The following is a 15,457-nucleotide window of genomic DNA, read 5'->3' as shown; positions in this document are numbered from 1 at the left end:
TACCATTCCACGTATTCTGCTCCAGCCATTACCACGAGCTCGTCCTCCCCAATTAAGGTGCCACCAACCTCCTGTGAAGCCTATAGCCTATACAACATCATTGACCAAGTCATGGATAGATGGCCTCTGATTTTCCTACCTTTCATGAATGGGGAAAAACTTTTTTAAATTCTAATGAAGCATAAATCAGTTTATATTTATAAAAGTAATAGGGTCTCCAAGAAACCGTTTGAAACCTTTTGAAACTCCATAGGCTCAATCAGCTTGAGTGTGGTTTAGGATGAGCATGCTTCTTCTTCAGTAAAAGCAAGCAAAACGTAAAAAGTGGAGGTACACTATATATACAAAAGTATGTGGACACCCCTTCAAATTAGTGGATTCGGCTATTTCAGCCACACCCATTGCTGACAGGTGTATAAAATCGAGCACACAGCCATGCAATCTCCATAGACAAACATTAACAGTAGAATGGCTATACTGAAAAGCTCAGTGACTTTACAGTTGGCATATTGCCAACTGTAAAGTTTGGTGGAGGAGGAATAATGGTCTGGGGCTGTTTTTCATAGTTCAGGCTAGGCCCCTTAGTTCCAGTGAAGGGAAATCTTAACGCTCCAGCATAGAATTACATTCTAGACGATTCTGTGCTTTCAACTTTGTGGAAACAGTTTGGGGAAGGCCCTTTACTGTTTCAGCATGACAATGTCCCTGTGCACAAAGCGAGGTCCATACAGAAATGGTTTGTTTGAGATCGGTGTGGAAGAACTTGACTGGCCTGCACAGAGCCCTGACCTCAACCCCATCAAACACCTTTAGGATGAATTGGAATGCATCAGTGCCCTACTTCACTAATGCTCTTGTGGCTGAATGGAAGCAAGTCCCCGCAGCAGTGTTCCAACATCTAGTGGAAAGCCTTCCCAGAAGAGTGGAGGCTGTTATAGCAGCAATGGGGGGGACCAACTCCATATTAATGCAAATTATTTTGTAATAAGATGTTTGACAAGCAGGTGTCCACATATTTTTTTGTCATGTAGTGTAAGTAGATCCCAATCTATGGAACAACTAAAATAGTCCTTCCAGAGCTTGTTTTGACAGTGCAGCAGTGTTTAGTGCTCCAGTGGTGTTTCAGTGCTCCATGCATTGGGTGATTTTGCAATCCAGTTGCTGAGAGGAATTATGATAGGGATTTCTGGCAACTGTCCCAAATACCCACAGCATAATGTACAGTATGTGCACAGTAATACATAAAAGCTAAATAGGTATATACAGTCAAATACAGATAAGTAGCATATGATACAGCGCAATTGCTTCATGTGTGTAAAATATAGTTTTAATTTATACATGTCATTTCACACAAAAAGTTTATTGAACACAGTAATGTAACAGGTAGCCGACAGTATAACTTCTGCTTCACTCTTGGGTTGTTTACTCTCATGATGGGTAACTCAGTGAACAGAGACTGAACCACTCATTATGCAATATTGGTAGAGCCACTGTGTCCTGAAAAATTTACAGAAGAATGTAGATAAATAAATAGACATCCTAATAAAACCTTATGCAGTGGTCCAACACACACAAAAATCCCCTGGAACTTTGTACCCCACCATCCCCTTATCATCTGGCTAAGGACCCTGTGCCCTATCGCCAGCAGGCATGATGGGGTTGAGTCAGTTAAAGACCCTGTCACTCCATGTCCCCCTGTTGACCACGTACCTGTCCACATATACATTCTTAATAAATAAAACATGTCACGGAACTCAAGCTCACCTACCTAAAAGTGACTCGTATGTGAGTCAAGTACCTTCTCACTTCACAACAACCGTCATTTACCTCAACACCTTGCTGCCCACCGATCCATTTCCCACACATGATTTTAAAACTGAAGTAAACACAGACTGCTACATCATGATTCACATATGTCTCTTAATGATGAGGTGTTAATAATATGTATGACCCTATTTGTAGGCCTTTGGCCCAATGACCCTCTTCTGGGTAAAGGAGAATCCCTGGCATCTTCTCTCTCTATGGAAGCCCTCTGCTATCTTCTCATGAATCCCATCCTATGAATATGTTGCTGAGTCATCTAACATCTGTCTTCTCATTGGCCCACATACCCTGAAACTGTGTCCTCACTTGACCTACCCCCAAAATTGCTGTGGACTAACTAATATATGGATTAACTAACAAAGGTAGTGTGGAAGCACAGATGCATAGGTGGCTTACACTGACAGCACGATGACCCTGAACCCTCACGTCACAAGCTGAGCTGCCTATGACACACAGCCAGGAATGATTCACAAGCTTTTCCATTTGTACAGTGATGTACGCAATTTCCAATGACGTCATCATCATTGATTTGTCAACAAAAGGAGGTGCACAATGACTGGTCAGCGGATTGTGGTCGCATGTTATGGACAGTAGCAGTCCACTCAGAATATCTGAGTAATATTTAACCCATGTCACACCATCAAACAGACCCCTCTGAGTCAACATGAAATATCGGGGACGATACCAGTATAATATCGTGGCTAGGAAACAAATCCACAAAAATAATTTAACTTATTTAGGAAAAAATAACCCTAAAGTTGGGAATTAAAACCACCATGTCATCCAGTCATGTTCATTATCCAAGCTATATTCTACAGAGTTTGGTATGCCTCGTATTTTCATTTTTGCCATGGAAAAAATAGAGATACTGGTATCGTCAGCCCAAGAACCTAGGTCAGTAAGAAACTGGTGCTGTGTATTATGGTATGTAAAGGGTTATTATACCAACATTACACCTGGTTGAACTGGGCATATTGAATACTGTTTTACTGAAATTTAACCTGAATTCTGATGCTGAATAATTATGTAGCAGTTCGTTTAACCTCAGCTATACATTTCACCACGGCAAATGGTGGACACCACCCTGATGCCTCAATCTAACCCCATACCTCGTTGTCAACCCCAGGATCATGCTTCTTCCTCCATCACACACTTTGGTTGTACATTCTCTTTCCATATCCAGGAACATAGTCAGAATCTGAATCCTGTGTTTCGGGATCTTCATCAGAGCTTGACTCAAAACTAGAATAGAGCATGTTTAAATCATAATAAGAATACACTGGAGTTTTTCCCACATGTTCTTCATCATCCTCCTCCTCTTCGCCATCATCACTGTCTTCGTCCTCAGGGGTCTTGGTCCCTCTTAGCTCTGCAGCCATGCTACACTCCTGCTGGGTCAGTTTTCGGAGCCGCACAAACGGCTGTAGAAACTTTGACATAAGCAGAAGAGCCTGACTCTCCATAGACAGTCTCAGCTTGACCCTATGTGTTCTACTGGCCTCTGGGCTGTCTGCTGGTTCTCCAGCCTGTTCAGAATGGGCTCTGTCATCGAGGGCCGTAGGTTGGGATACAGCCACTGTTTGAGGAGGGTAAGGGTTCTGTGTGGCCAGAGTTAGATGTTGGGGTTGACAAAGGGTGAGGAGGGATGGGGTCAAGTCCTGTGATGAGGTGGAAGAGGACCCCTGACAGTGCACTGGGGTATCACTCTTTTCACACAGCAGTTCCTCAGAGCACTCCTGCAGAATGCTCCTAACCCATTTCTGGTGTTTAGAGCACAGCTGCAGTGGGGAGGCCTCAGGCACCTCATCATTGTTCTGCCTGTCCTCCACCTCCGTCCTGTCTCGGCTCTCCTCCTCCCCATCAGAGACTTCCTCCTCCAGGAGGGGTGGACTGTCTTTGGACAGATCCACCCCCAGCTCCACGATAAGCGCCTGTGGCTCTAAACTTTGCTCAGCTGCACAAGCATGGTGTGGACCCAACCCCAATGACTTGGATCTCTCCTCTCGGTTATCTTGACAGATACCCTGGAATGCGTAGAGACTTGTCCTGTCAAGCTGTGACTGCCTGCCTTTGTGTGTTCTCTCCTTGGGCGACCTTAGCGCAACGTTCGAGGTCCCAGGACCCTCCAGCTCCCGGCCTATTCCCCACTCCTGTGCTGGTACCTTATGGGCACCGTGGCTGGGATGGCATCTTGAAGAAGACTCGGCTGAAGGAATAGAAAGACAAAATATTTATCTACAGTACTGTAGGTTCCTGGTGGTCTTACATACTGTACTGTGTTTACATCTGTATGTCATAGTTAATATGCTGAGTTTGTTGACCAGAGTGGAATAGCCTCTTCAAGGACGCAGCAAGGGAGGTGGGGTCACAGGTAATTAATGGCAATAGTAACTCCTCTTCGTATGCCATTGGACCCTCCTGCTTCAACAGCTATAGGCACATTCACATGGATAACAAGGACATTGACAGTTATGTAATAGCATGAGAACATACGTTCTCTATTTGATTGAATTCTCAAACAATCTCAATAATTATTGTATGTACACACACCTGGTCAAAATATGTATCACTCTGCAGCGTCGACTCCAGTTCCTGAAGGTAATGCAGCAACCTGTCCTCCAGTTTCTGGGCATAGCATTCTCCATATTGGTCCTCCATCAAATCCTGAAAGAGAACCTGCAGATCAATACATATACTATATACTCCATCCTACACACAACACCTCAACCCTAGTGGAGGCGACAGGCATTGCTCCATCAAACCATCTCCATTGTTTTGGAGTTCCATCACAAGCAACTAAAGGCTGCGTATAGCAAGAGGCTGGGTATATAGCATCCCCTACTGGACAGCAAAGGAACCACTACCCAGACTTTATAATGGCACTATCATCTCAGACCAGCCTTTTATGTATTCATCATTGTACGTTTTCTTCAGGAACCACTGAATCCAGGAATAGTTGAAGGTCACACTTCACATAGTTGAAGGTCACAAGGCATAAAGATGTCAATTACACCTATGTAATCATGCCAGTGTTCATTCTGGCACTCTTTTAGACTTAGTCTAGTCTTAGTCATTTTATATAATATCATTAAGTCTTAAGTCACATTTTTGTCATTTGAATAATGATTTTGTCTAGTTATTGTCAAAATGACAAAAACAGTGGGCCATTTTAGTAAACTAAACTTTTATTTTAGTCAAATCACATTGCACCATTAACCTATAGTAAAGTAAAAACAAATGACTGTCTTCCATGTGCACAAACATAAATAGCCTTGTCTTACCAACATATTTTTCTGCATACAATCCTATTCTCTTCCCAACAGCAGGAATATGACAAACGTATACTGTATAAGAATTATCTGGCCATATAAATTCCTAATTCAGCCAACATAGATATTGTACATTACATACAAAAAAAAGACGCCCAATCGCAGAGAGAGAGTAGCTCAATCACCTCAAGTATTATGGGTTGCACCGCCGTAACTCGTCTCGTCACTGCCAATGTTAGCAACATTCCACAGATGCCGCAGCCACATTGATGTCCAAAAGTAGAACGGAGATATTTTTTGGTACCCTTCCCCAGATCCGTGGCTCGACACAATCTTCTCTCGGAGCTCTATGAACAATTCCTTCGACATCATGGCTCGGTTTTTGCTCTGACATGCACTGTCAACTGCGGGACCTTATATAGACAGGTGTGTGCCTTTCCAGATCATGTCCAATCAATTTAATTTACCACAGGTGGACTCCAATCAAGTTGTAGAAACATCTCAAGGATGATCAATGGAAACAGGAGGCACCTGAGCTCAATTTCAAGTTTCAGAGAAAAGGGTCTGAATACTTATGTAAATAAGGTATCCGTTTTCACTTTGTCATTATGGGGTATTATGTTTAGATGGAAGATGAAAAAAAAATATTGAATCAATTTTAGAATAAGTCTGTAACAAAATGTGGAACTAGTCAAGGGGTCTGAATACTTTCCCAATGCACTGTATATAGCTAGGCAATGAGGTAACATGACTGAACAAGGTGTAGCCTAAACAAATGTTTAACGGTCCGGTCTGCAAGCAGCCTAGTTGTAGAATGGTCCGCGATATGCTTTATGAATGTAAAATTCGGCGCCAATGCACGATAGAAAAAAGAAATAAAATAACACCGGTATTATGGGTCATATCTTTTGAACGGTAATGGCTAGAATCAAACTGTTTTCTCTGAGGAAAGACTTGGCTAGTATGTTGGCTACATAACCTGGCTATGAAATTCAGTGGGGAAAGTGCAAGGGTTGAGCGAGACTACAAATTCAAAAATGTTTCTATAGTCAACAGGGATAAAAACATAGACTGTTGTGTCCTTCCCACTGCTTAACAGAACTGTGCAATCTGTGCTGCTAATATTAAAATTGTGCTTACCACTGAAAAGCTCTCAATCTCTCCAAAAACTCTTTCTCAGTCCACTTAGTAGTCAGATTTTAGTCAAAGATAATTTCAACTCGTCTAGACTTAGTCAACTGAAATAAAAAAAGAATTTGCTTTGTTATAGTTATTTCTTGGTCTATTTAGTCAGTTATAGTCTCGTCAATTGCCACTGAAAAATAGGGATTTGATGAATATTTGTCACTATTTTTGTTGAGGAATTTAACACTGAATCGTGTGAGACAAAGAGGGGAATAGAAAGGGAGCATTAAACAGACGATGGGGATTTAGCTAACCTTGATATAAGAGTTGCGCATGGACATGTCCATTGCAAGAGTCTGGGCCAAAGCCTTAAAGTCCTGGTGGTTCTTCCTCATTAGGTGCATCTCCTGTCGGCTCTGAAGAGGAGCAAAGAAAGAGGACATTTAGCTCAGCAACCCTGCTGATACTCTGATATACAATTGATTCAGTTTAGTCAACAATAAGGCATAGTTACTTACACATTCATGGTACTGAGGTAGTCTACTTGGAAAAAACTTAATGATCTTCACAACAGTGTTGACAATACCTTGGTCTTCCCGAAGCATCCACATAATTATCTGTACCAGAATACAAATCAAACACAGCTGCTCATTTTGTTCCACCAAAACTCAAATCAACAAACACAGCATAGTCAAAATAAGTGTACCTGAACAAGTCAGCCCAACTTATTAGTAGGCATACATGGCCTTGGAAACCTCTCTATGCATCCACATATTGCGATTCCCCACCCCTTTCCTGTAACTGTTCTCTACCTTATTTGAAACCTCTACATACCTTGGTCTTGAGGCCAAACATGATTTTCATGTGTTTGATAGGGGGCACCAGTCGTGGCAGCAGTGTATAGGTGACATCCATGAACTCCATCACCCTCTCAAAGCTCTTGATATCTCTTGTCTTCATTATAGAATACGCCTGGGCAGCTGCCACCCGTAACCTCCATGGCTCATCTAGGGTGACAGATTGTAGGTCATCCTCTGGCCATCTGCTGGGGTCCAGACCTAGAGAACACACACAAACAGGGATATAACAAATAGGTAATACTTTTAAAGGAATTTCACCTATCATGTCAATTTATCAGCTTGGGGTTATAAAAACCATGTTTCAATTCCATTTTTACCATCTTATTAACTAAATGTAACTTAATTATGTTTTGCATGTCCTATATTAGCCCATAAAGGTCTAATAATATAATTGAATTAGTGTCAACTATTTAAAATAATATATTCTGTTTATAAACGGGTGATTATGCAACTTCGGGCACTTTGGCCGTGCAAACTTTCAGAAATGAAAACTTATTCAAACACCATTTTACCAGTATTGTACTTGTCTTTGATTTGTCTAGAAACTATATCTGATAATGGCTGCGATCGCACTATTCAGGAGTTTATATATTTTTGTCATGTTTCCCAGACAGCCATACACAAATGTCATTTCCATCACGTCATTAAACATCAATTTTAGTTGAAAATACAATTGATTTAAAAAATATTTCTTATACATTTGTACATGAACTTGTATTGAATATTATTTAAAGTGATTTCTAAGGTTTTCCTAATATTAATAATTCAACATGACGCCTGAATGTATAAACTTGCCTTGGTGACAGCTGAAAACATTTATTTATCATGAAAAATAAAATATTTCCACCCAACCTTTTTGTGAGATTATGATAACAACCATATGATTTCCATATCTAAAACAAATAAATGTATGTAAATTATACATAATATACGCATTTACCTCAAAATATGGGTTGGGGTGGAAATGACAAGGTGGGGTGGAAATGACAAGGTGGGGTGGAAATGACAAGGTGGGGTGGAAATGACAAGGTGGGGTGGAAATGACAAGGTGGGGTGGAAATGACAAGGTGGGGTGGAAATGACAAGGTGTGGTGGAAATGACAAGGTGTGGTGGAAATGACAAGGTGTGGTGGAAATGACATCTATGTAAAAAAAAAAAACATATGAAAACAATATATTTTATTGCAAACATTTTGAACAACAACCATTGGTAAACATTTCAGACCTATACTGGGTTGTTGGCCCATCACTCACAAAGTGTACAGCAGTAGCCGATGGGCAGAGCTCAAGGAAGTAGGCCAGTGTTTTTAAGAGATGGGCCCAGATAACAGAGGGGTCATGCTGCATAGAAGAGCTCAGTGAGCAAAGTGAAACCGTATCGTTTGTGGTATATCCAACACAGGTGGGGAGGGTCACCTGCTTGTGAGAATCACCACAGTGAACTGCCTGGATTTCACTGGTGTATTTACACAGGTAGTTCTCTGCAAAGTCAATATGCACAATGATCTCCTCTTTCCCCAGATTCTCTTAATTCTCTCAGTTTGGAGTATTGGTGTCGAATGTTGTACACGTGTTTCCCAACTTCTCTTTCAATCCTTTGGAGAAGTCATCCAATAGAATCTGCAGTGTGCCACATACCTTTTCTTTTACTGTCAAATGGACAGTGAACTTCTCCATGTTTCCCTCTTTGTTTTTCTTCTCTCTCTCCAGCTTTGTTTTTACACTCAAACCACCATGTCTGCTCACCAGCATTAAAGTCAGATGTTTTAAGCTCTTTTGCTTGACAAAGGGAGCACTCTCTATACATGCACTCTTTCTTCAGGTTCTCACAGCACAAAGACTCAATAAGGTTCTCATTGTTGTTGCAGCTGATCACTTTGTGATGCTGTAGTTTGTCCACCATGAACTGGAGGTTGGCGTGTGTTTTGCAGAGGCATGTGTCCCTATCCTGGACTGTTGGCTTGACATCCCAAAAAGGATGTATTTTGCAGAATTCACAGTAAGAAATTTGAATTTCTGAATATTCCCTCTTAAACTTCTGATAAAGGTTCTGAGTTGTGCCATTCAAGAAGCGCTTCTGCTTTTTCTTCTTGTTCCTCGTTAGTGTGTCCTTTTTCCCTGTTGCTGCTCTGCTGTTGTCATCATGTTCATAGAATCTAGTGATTTTCTCTTCTGTGGCAGTGCTAATTCTGTTACACTGATTTTTCCTTGAGTATTGAAGACTTGATGGCCTGTTTTCATTTGCACTCATTGCTTTTGCTGAAAATCCAAATTCTCTGTTTGCGGCTTTGACCAGCCCATACTTTCTCAAGATGTTGCCTCTGAGCATTTTTGAAGCCACTTGTTTGTCTTTGGCACCACACATTTTTTTATACTTTTGTTTTAACTCTGCAATGATGGCATTTTGAAACAATAAAATCCTTCTCAAGTTCTTCGGAGTTCCCTTCATTTGCTGTTTTGTCTTTGGGGAATCTTGTCTCTTCATTTTGTTTATCAGTCGATCATACCTTTTTTTGTATTTCTCAGCTTTCCGTAAAGCATTATCAAGTTTGACATTTGTCATACTAAGATCTCTGTATGTTTTTGAGCGACCTCTTCCAACCTTTTTCCTTCCAGCAAGTATTCGACTTCTCATTCATGTTGCAGATGATGAGGAAGGGGTGACAGGGTGTGCATCAGGGGCAGGTATGATGGCCTCATGTTCTGGCTGCAAGTCATCTGGTGACTGAGGTGGTGTGTTGCCTGATAGGCAGGTCTCCATCTGGTGACTGAGGTGGTATGTTGCCTGATAGGTAGGTCTCCATCTGGTGACTGAGGTGGTGTGTTGCCTGATAGGCAGGTCTCCATCTGGTGACTGAGGTGGTGTGTTGCCTGATAGGCAGGTCTCCATCTGGTGACTGAGGTGGTGTGTTGCCTGATAGGCAGGTCTCCATCTGGTGACTGAGGTGGTGTGTTGCCTGATAGGTAGGTCTCCATCTGGTGACTGAGGTGGTATGTTGCCTGATAGGTAGGTCTCCATCTGGTGACTGAGGTGGTGTGTTGCCTGATAGGTAGGTCTCCATCTGGTGACTGAGGTGGTGTGGTGCCTGATAGGTAGGTCTCCATCTGGTGACTGAGTTGGTGTGGTGCCTGATAGGTAGGTCTCCATCTGGTGACTGAGGTGGTGTGGTGCCTGATAGGTAGGTCTCCATCTGGTGACTGAGGTGGTGTGGTGCCTGATAGGTAGGTCTCCATTTCAACTGTTCTCTTTAAGTCTGTCTTCTATTCCGTTGGTTACATTTTCATTTCCATCTAGTTTTCCCCCCAGATTTCACTTCTCCTTTCTCTTTTTTCTTCCAGTATCTCTCCCTGTCTTTTTGCAGATGTTCCTGGTATCGTATAGGATCGTTTTTTATTTTGTTTCTATATGTCTGTGACCTCTGTGCTGTTTTATGTGGCATCTTCTAAAAATAAAGACAAATACTACTTAGTTTTCAACATGTGCACACCTTGGAGCATTTTCTAGATTCAATTAATTTAAATCATGATTAAATAAACCTAAAGTTTAAAAAAAGTAAAGTAAAAACGAATAAGATAATGAATTTGTGTCATTTCCACCACTTTCTGTCATTTCCTCCACACTTAAGTTTGTGATGGAAATGACTGTGATGGAAATGACATTTCTACAGTTTCTGGAGAAAATTGACAGACAGCTTAGCATGCTTTGATTAGTATTACAGCTAGCATATTGTTTACCTTAAATACATAAAATATATATATATAAAGTTCTACCACAAATAAAAAAATGATAGCCTGTTTGGAAATGACTGACAATTAAAATATTCTCTACACAAGCAATATTTCTCTCGATTTTTCTTCAACTTCTGGACATCACATCTGGAACAACTGTCCACTGCAGCCATGTGCTTCAGTGTCACAATATATTTCCATGGTAACTAAATTAACATTCTCTTGAAAAAACTTTATTAATGAGGAATTTGTCCTCAGTGGTGGAAATGACACCACTCCCAAAGGACAGGTATATTTTGGGTAAAAAAATAAACGTAAAGGGCATACTCAAAATAAATATTGATATAGATTTTATTTAATTGACTCTTTCTGTAGTACATAACATTATATAATGTGTAATTATTAATGTTTTCTCTTAGAAAAACATAGTAGAAGCTTAAAAGTCGGTCAGGGACAAGGGCAAAATAGTGAAATTTGAGATATAAAATGCACCTGAAAAGTAGCTATAATACTTGATAGAGAGGTGGTTAAAAAGTATGGGGTGATTCCAGTGTGAATTTAACATACAAATATTTGTATTTGTTTTATTTTTTATAAAATCCCCAAAAAATTGACCCGAGGACATGGAAGTGCCCGTTGTTGCATTTTCACCCAAACGCGGATTTGAACAAATTGAAAAAATGTTTTGCTTACCATCCAGTGTGTCCATCATTCTGTGAGCCCAGGCATATTCAATGATCCACATTGGCAGCGTTGGGATGATCTCCAAACATTTAATCTCAGACGGATTGAAATGATTCTCAAGGCCTCTTCCCTCCATCTATTTGAACTGATGCAAAACGTCCCCAGCAGCGGAATCAGGTGCCAGATTAGATTAGTGTCATTTTAGTCCATCTACTTCTTTTTTTGGAGAAGGGGGGGCTTTGGTTTAAAAGCAGAAAAACAAAGCCTGTCATTGGTTCGCAATGAATATGCATGTCTGGCGGGTTGGACATGTACGGACAAGTTCAGAATTCGCTCGTTAGCGGAAACGTTTCCAAAATATTTCCGGGTCAGACTGTCACGAACTGGTCTTTGCTATCCGGGATCCTTGGGACGTCCTTGCCCTATTGAAGTTTATATGTAAAATGGTTACGGTTAGGTAAGGTTTATGGTTAGGGTAGCACTATTCGTCAACTGGGAACCATCTGAACTAACTATGTATAAAACATAATAGCTAGAGGTATATACAGCACAAACTATTCCCTGTTTATCAACCATTTAAAGGGCCAATCAGTAGTTGAAACAATAAAGTGAAAAAACCTGAGGGATGGGGCTAGAGAAATGTAATCACTCTCAAATTCATAGACAGAGCTGACCATCCCTGATATCAAGAATCATAGTTTTAGCCATGTTTTGAGGCTATACCTATACAGTGTTTGTTTACATATACTTTGTTTACAAACATTGGGAGTAAAACAAGCTTATATTTTGGGTTATTACATTTACATTTAAGTCATTTAGCAGACGCTCTTATCCAGAGCGACTTACAAATTATGATGGGGTATGGCAGTTAAACTAAGCTAATGTGATATGTATAAGTTATAAATTATAGTAAAACAAATCTATGGATATTTATAAGTCCAAAAATGTATGTAGTAACCCCTTTATGCAATCCTTTCAAATAATTCCCGTTTCCACCGTCACATAGAGGACCTATTGTGAAGGCCTGACAAAATAGTTGACTCGGGAAGTGATTCTCGGGTTAAACTGTAGTAGGAATGACATGCTTGTGTGTATTTTCCTAAAAAAAATGTTAACTACAGTATAACAATGGCATCACTGTCCATACACCAATCAATATAGTAATATGTACATTTAAGGGAAACGTAATTATGTTATGAAAACGTGTAGCACTTGCATGGCATAGATACTCGTGTTAGTCATAGACTTTAGTGTTGGTTCAATGTCATCTAGTCTAGTGCGCAGTGAGCTAATTTAGCTAGCTGCTGTAGCTATTTGCTTGCTAGCTAGCTTCTCAGTTATGTGATAATGTGAAAGGATTTTGCTCATACCCGGGCCAGAAATACTGATTTGGTAAGCAGGCCATCTTTCATGTACATATCAACCTTTCTCTTTCACCACTATGTTGTTGACCATATTTACAATTGATGAATTACTTCTTGACAGTTATTTGCTTGTCTCTTGTAGGTGGGCTGTAAGTTAGCTGGCTGACTGTGCTGCCAGGACTGGACCCAGCCATGAATATCTCTGTACTTCAGCACTGTCGACTAGGGCCTACAGAATGTGTGTTTCAAAAGCCCCATGGCCCCATTTCACTGTCTCCATTGGCTGGGTAATCCCCGTCTCATCTGTGGCCCCTTCCCGGTCTCTACAAGCGTCAAGGTTTGTTCATACCTACAGTATATGAAGCGGAAGATCCAGCCCCCGCCAAGTCCTCCATAGTCATACCCCCATGTCTGCCAGGTGGGTGACCCGGTGCTACGAGTCCAGGCTGCAGTGGTGGACCCTGGGACCGCCCAGGGTCCGGAGGTTCAGGAGGTGATCCGCACCATGGTGAAGGTGATGCAGAAGTTCGAATGTGTGTGTCTCAAGTTGGAGTGTCACTTCGTATCTTAGCTCTGGAGAGCGCATGTTGGATCACAGCTTGCCTGCTGCACGTGAAGTCCGCGGTCTCACCACTGTGCCTCTGCAGATCTTCATCAACCACCAGCTGCGGGTCCTGGATGGGCGCACTGTTAAGTTCCAGGAGGCATGCGAGAGCATCTCAGGGTTCTCAGCCACTGTTCCACACTACCTCTCTGTGGAAGTCTCGGGTGAGATATGTAACATGTTGCACAATAGCTATACATTAAAACGGCCATATGTGAATTCTTCCATAGTAGCCAATATACCTTGGCTAGTAGAAAGCAATTTTTCAACTAACCTGTTCTTGACGCTACTTTCTTCATTCTCGATTCGGAAGAAAAGTTTATCTTAAAAATCCGTGTTCAGTTGCTTCTCCAAAACCAGAGAATATTCAGAAAGATAGTAAAATCCTCGCCATTTTAGCTGCCAAACATCTTGCATTTCCCAACATCTTTGCAGGAACTAGTTGTTTTTATGTAGATGACAGTGCATCAAACAGTGCAACCTGAACAAAGATCTACACACATGCAAGAGGCATTTCTCACTCAATAATAAAATCCATGTTTTGAATTATTCTGGTTATTTGGAGAACCACTTGCAACTGAACACGGACATTTATAAGATACACTTTTCTTTCGAATCGAGAACGAAGAAAGTAAATTAGTTGAAAATTGGTTCCGACCCTTTCTACTAGCCAAGGTATAACAGCTACTATGGAAGAATTCACATATCGCCGTTCTAATGGGTAGCTACTTCCACAGAGCAGCTAAATTGACAAATTGAAATCAACTTGTCCAGATTTAATCTACCCAAACCTGCTATCTGACTTCAATCACTGGAGCCATGGCAGGTCAATATTAAATTAATTATGCATGTGTGTGTGACTGCTTTTATTAATAAGGTTTTCATGTTTGTTTCAAAGGCCTGAATGAGAAGGCAGAGCCTGTGACCTGGCAAGTGAGTGGATGGCCCGTACGCAACCTACAGCATGAGATGGATCACTTGGATGGAGTCTGGTACATTGACAGTAAAACCTTCAACGTCAAATGGGCAGCACAGAACGAGTAGCAGTTTCAAACTAACCTTGTCACCCTGATTGAGCACTAAGACAATTTATTGGACATAATATAGCAACAGACCATGAAGAAACCTTTCTTACTGATTATTCTTTATTAATAAATGTATTTATGAAGGCAGTTTTGTAGTCTGAATGAATATTGAATTATCTTGCAAGTTGTTTCAAATGTCCACAAACATTAAGGAGCTGAAATATTGACTCAACTGTGGACTGTCACCTGAGTGGTATACTACGACGCTAGGTTTTCTAAAGCTAGCTAGCTTCACATTACAGCTCAGGCTTCACCTGTATTACGACAGTGGATATTGGTCATCCGGCGTGTGCATGTCACACACTGTACTCATCATTGAGACAATACTGAAACGTCCATCCTTGGGCGTTTTCATTTTTTCTGAAATCAAAATTTTCTTAAATTTAGCAGTCTATGGTGTGAAATAGGCAATTAGAAGTTCTGTCTTTTATGCCATCATTGGTGTGCACAAGCACCTTTAAATAATTGTATGAAGTCATACAAGTTTTACTGTGCATGAAGTTTCAAATGCATCCTGTCTTTACTAAATGTATGTTATAGGTATTTTAATTATTCTTGACAAAAAAGCATTTGATTAATAATAAAATAGTAATCAGTGGTTTCCCTCAAATGAAAGGGATGATGACGCAATATTTGTGAGAGGGAGGGAATCTTATTTATTTGGTCCTCAACTCACAGCTCAGACACTTCATTCAGGAGAAGTGGAGTTAGCCTGCCACGGAGCAGGTCAGTTCTGAATAATTCATTGCCATTTAACTGTACCTGGCTAAAAGGTGAGACTTGTGATCAGTTATCGCGAGTTGAACTCGGAGTTGACCAAAGTTACCTCACTACTCAAACCTGATTTGTAGTATAGGGCTCCGATAGCTGACCGCAGAGAAAATCTTGCTGAATGTTGAAGTAAAGAAAAAAC

The 15,457-nt window shown here is 40.9% G+C and overlaps 1 protein-coding gene and 1 pseudogene across 2 annotated transcripts; one reads left to right on the top strand and one right to left on the bottom strand.

Moving 5' to 3' along the window:
- Positions 1-1,305: 1,305 nt before the first annotated feature.
- Positions 1,306-12,057, bottom strand: LOC115151890 (uncharacterized). Of its 2 annotated transcripts, none has more exons than XM_029696214.1 (7): positions 11,501-12,057; positions 7,053-7,276; positions 6,737-6,835; positions 6,533-6,634; positions 4,375-4,488; positions 4,146-4,254; positions 1,306-4,030 (listed from the first exon to the last, which is right to left on the bottom strand). In XM_029696214.1, exons 1-7 carry the CDS (start codon positions 11,625-11,627, stop codon positions 2,970-2,972), a joined length of 1,836 nt encoding a protein of 611 aa, XP_029552074.1. In that variant the 5' UTR covers positions 11,628-12,057; the 3' UTR covers positions 1,306-2,969. The 2 variants fall into 2 exon arrangements, with proteins under 2 accessions (XP_029552074.1, XP_029552075.1); XM_029696215.1 differs by lacking the exon at positions 11,501-12,057 and adding an exon at positions 8,333-8,467.
- Positions 12,058-12,562: 505 nt separating this feature from the next.
- LOC115151893 (peptide deformylase, mitochondrial-like) lies at positions 12,563-15,154 on the top strand (annotated as a pseudogene).
- Positions 15,155-15,457: the final 303 nt, after the last annotated feature.

This window comes from Salmo trutta, chromosome 17 (assembly GCF_901001165.1).
Source record: "Salmo trutta chromosome 17, fSalTru1.1, whole genome shotgun sequence".
Taxonomy (NCBI): Eukaryota; Metazoa; Chordata; class Actinopteri; order Salmoniformes; family Salmonidae; genus Salmo; species Salmo trutta.
This window is presented reverse-complemented; position numbering and strand designations above follow the sequence as displayed.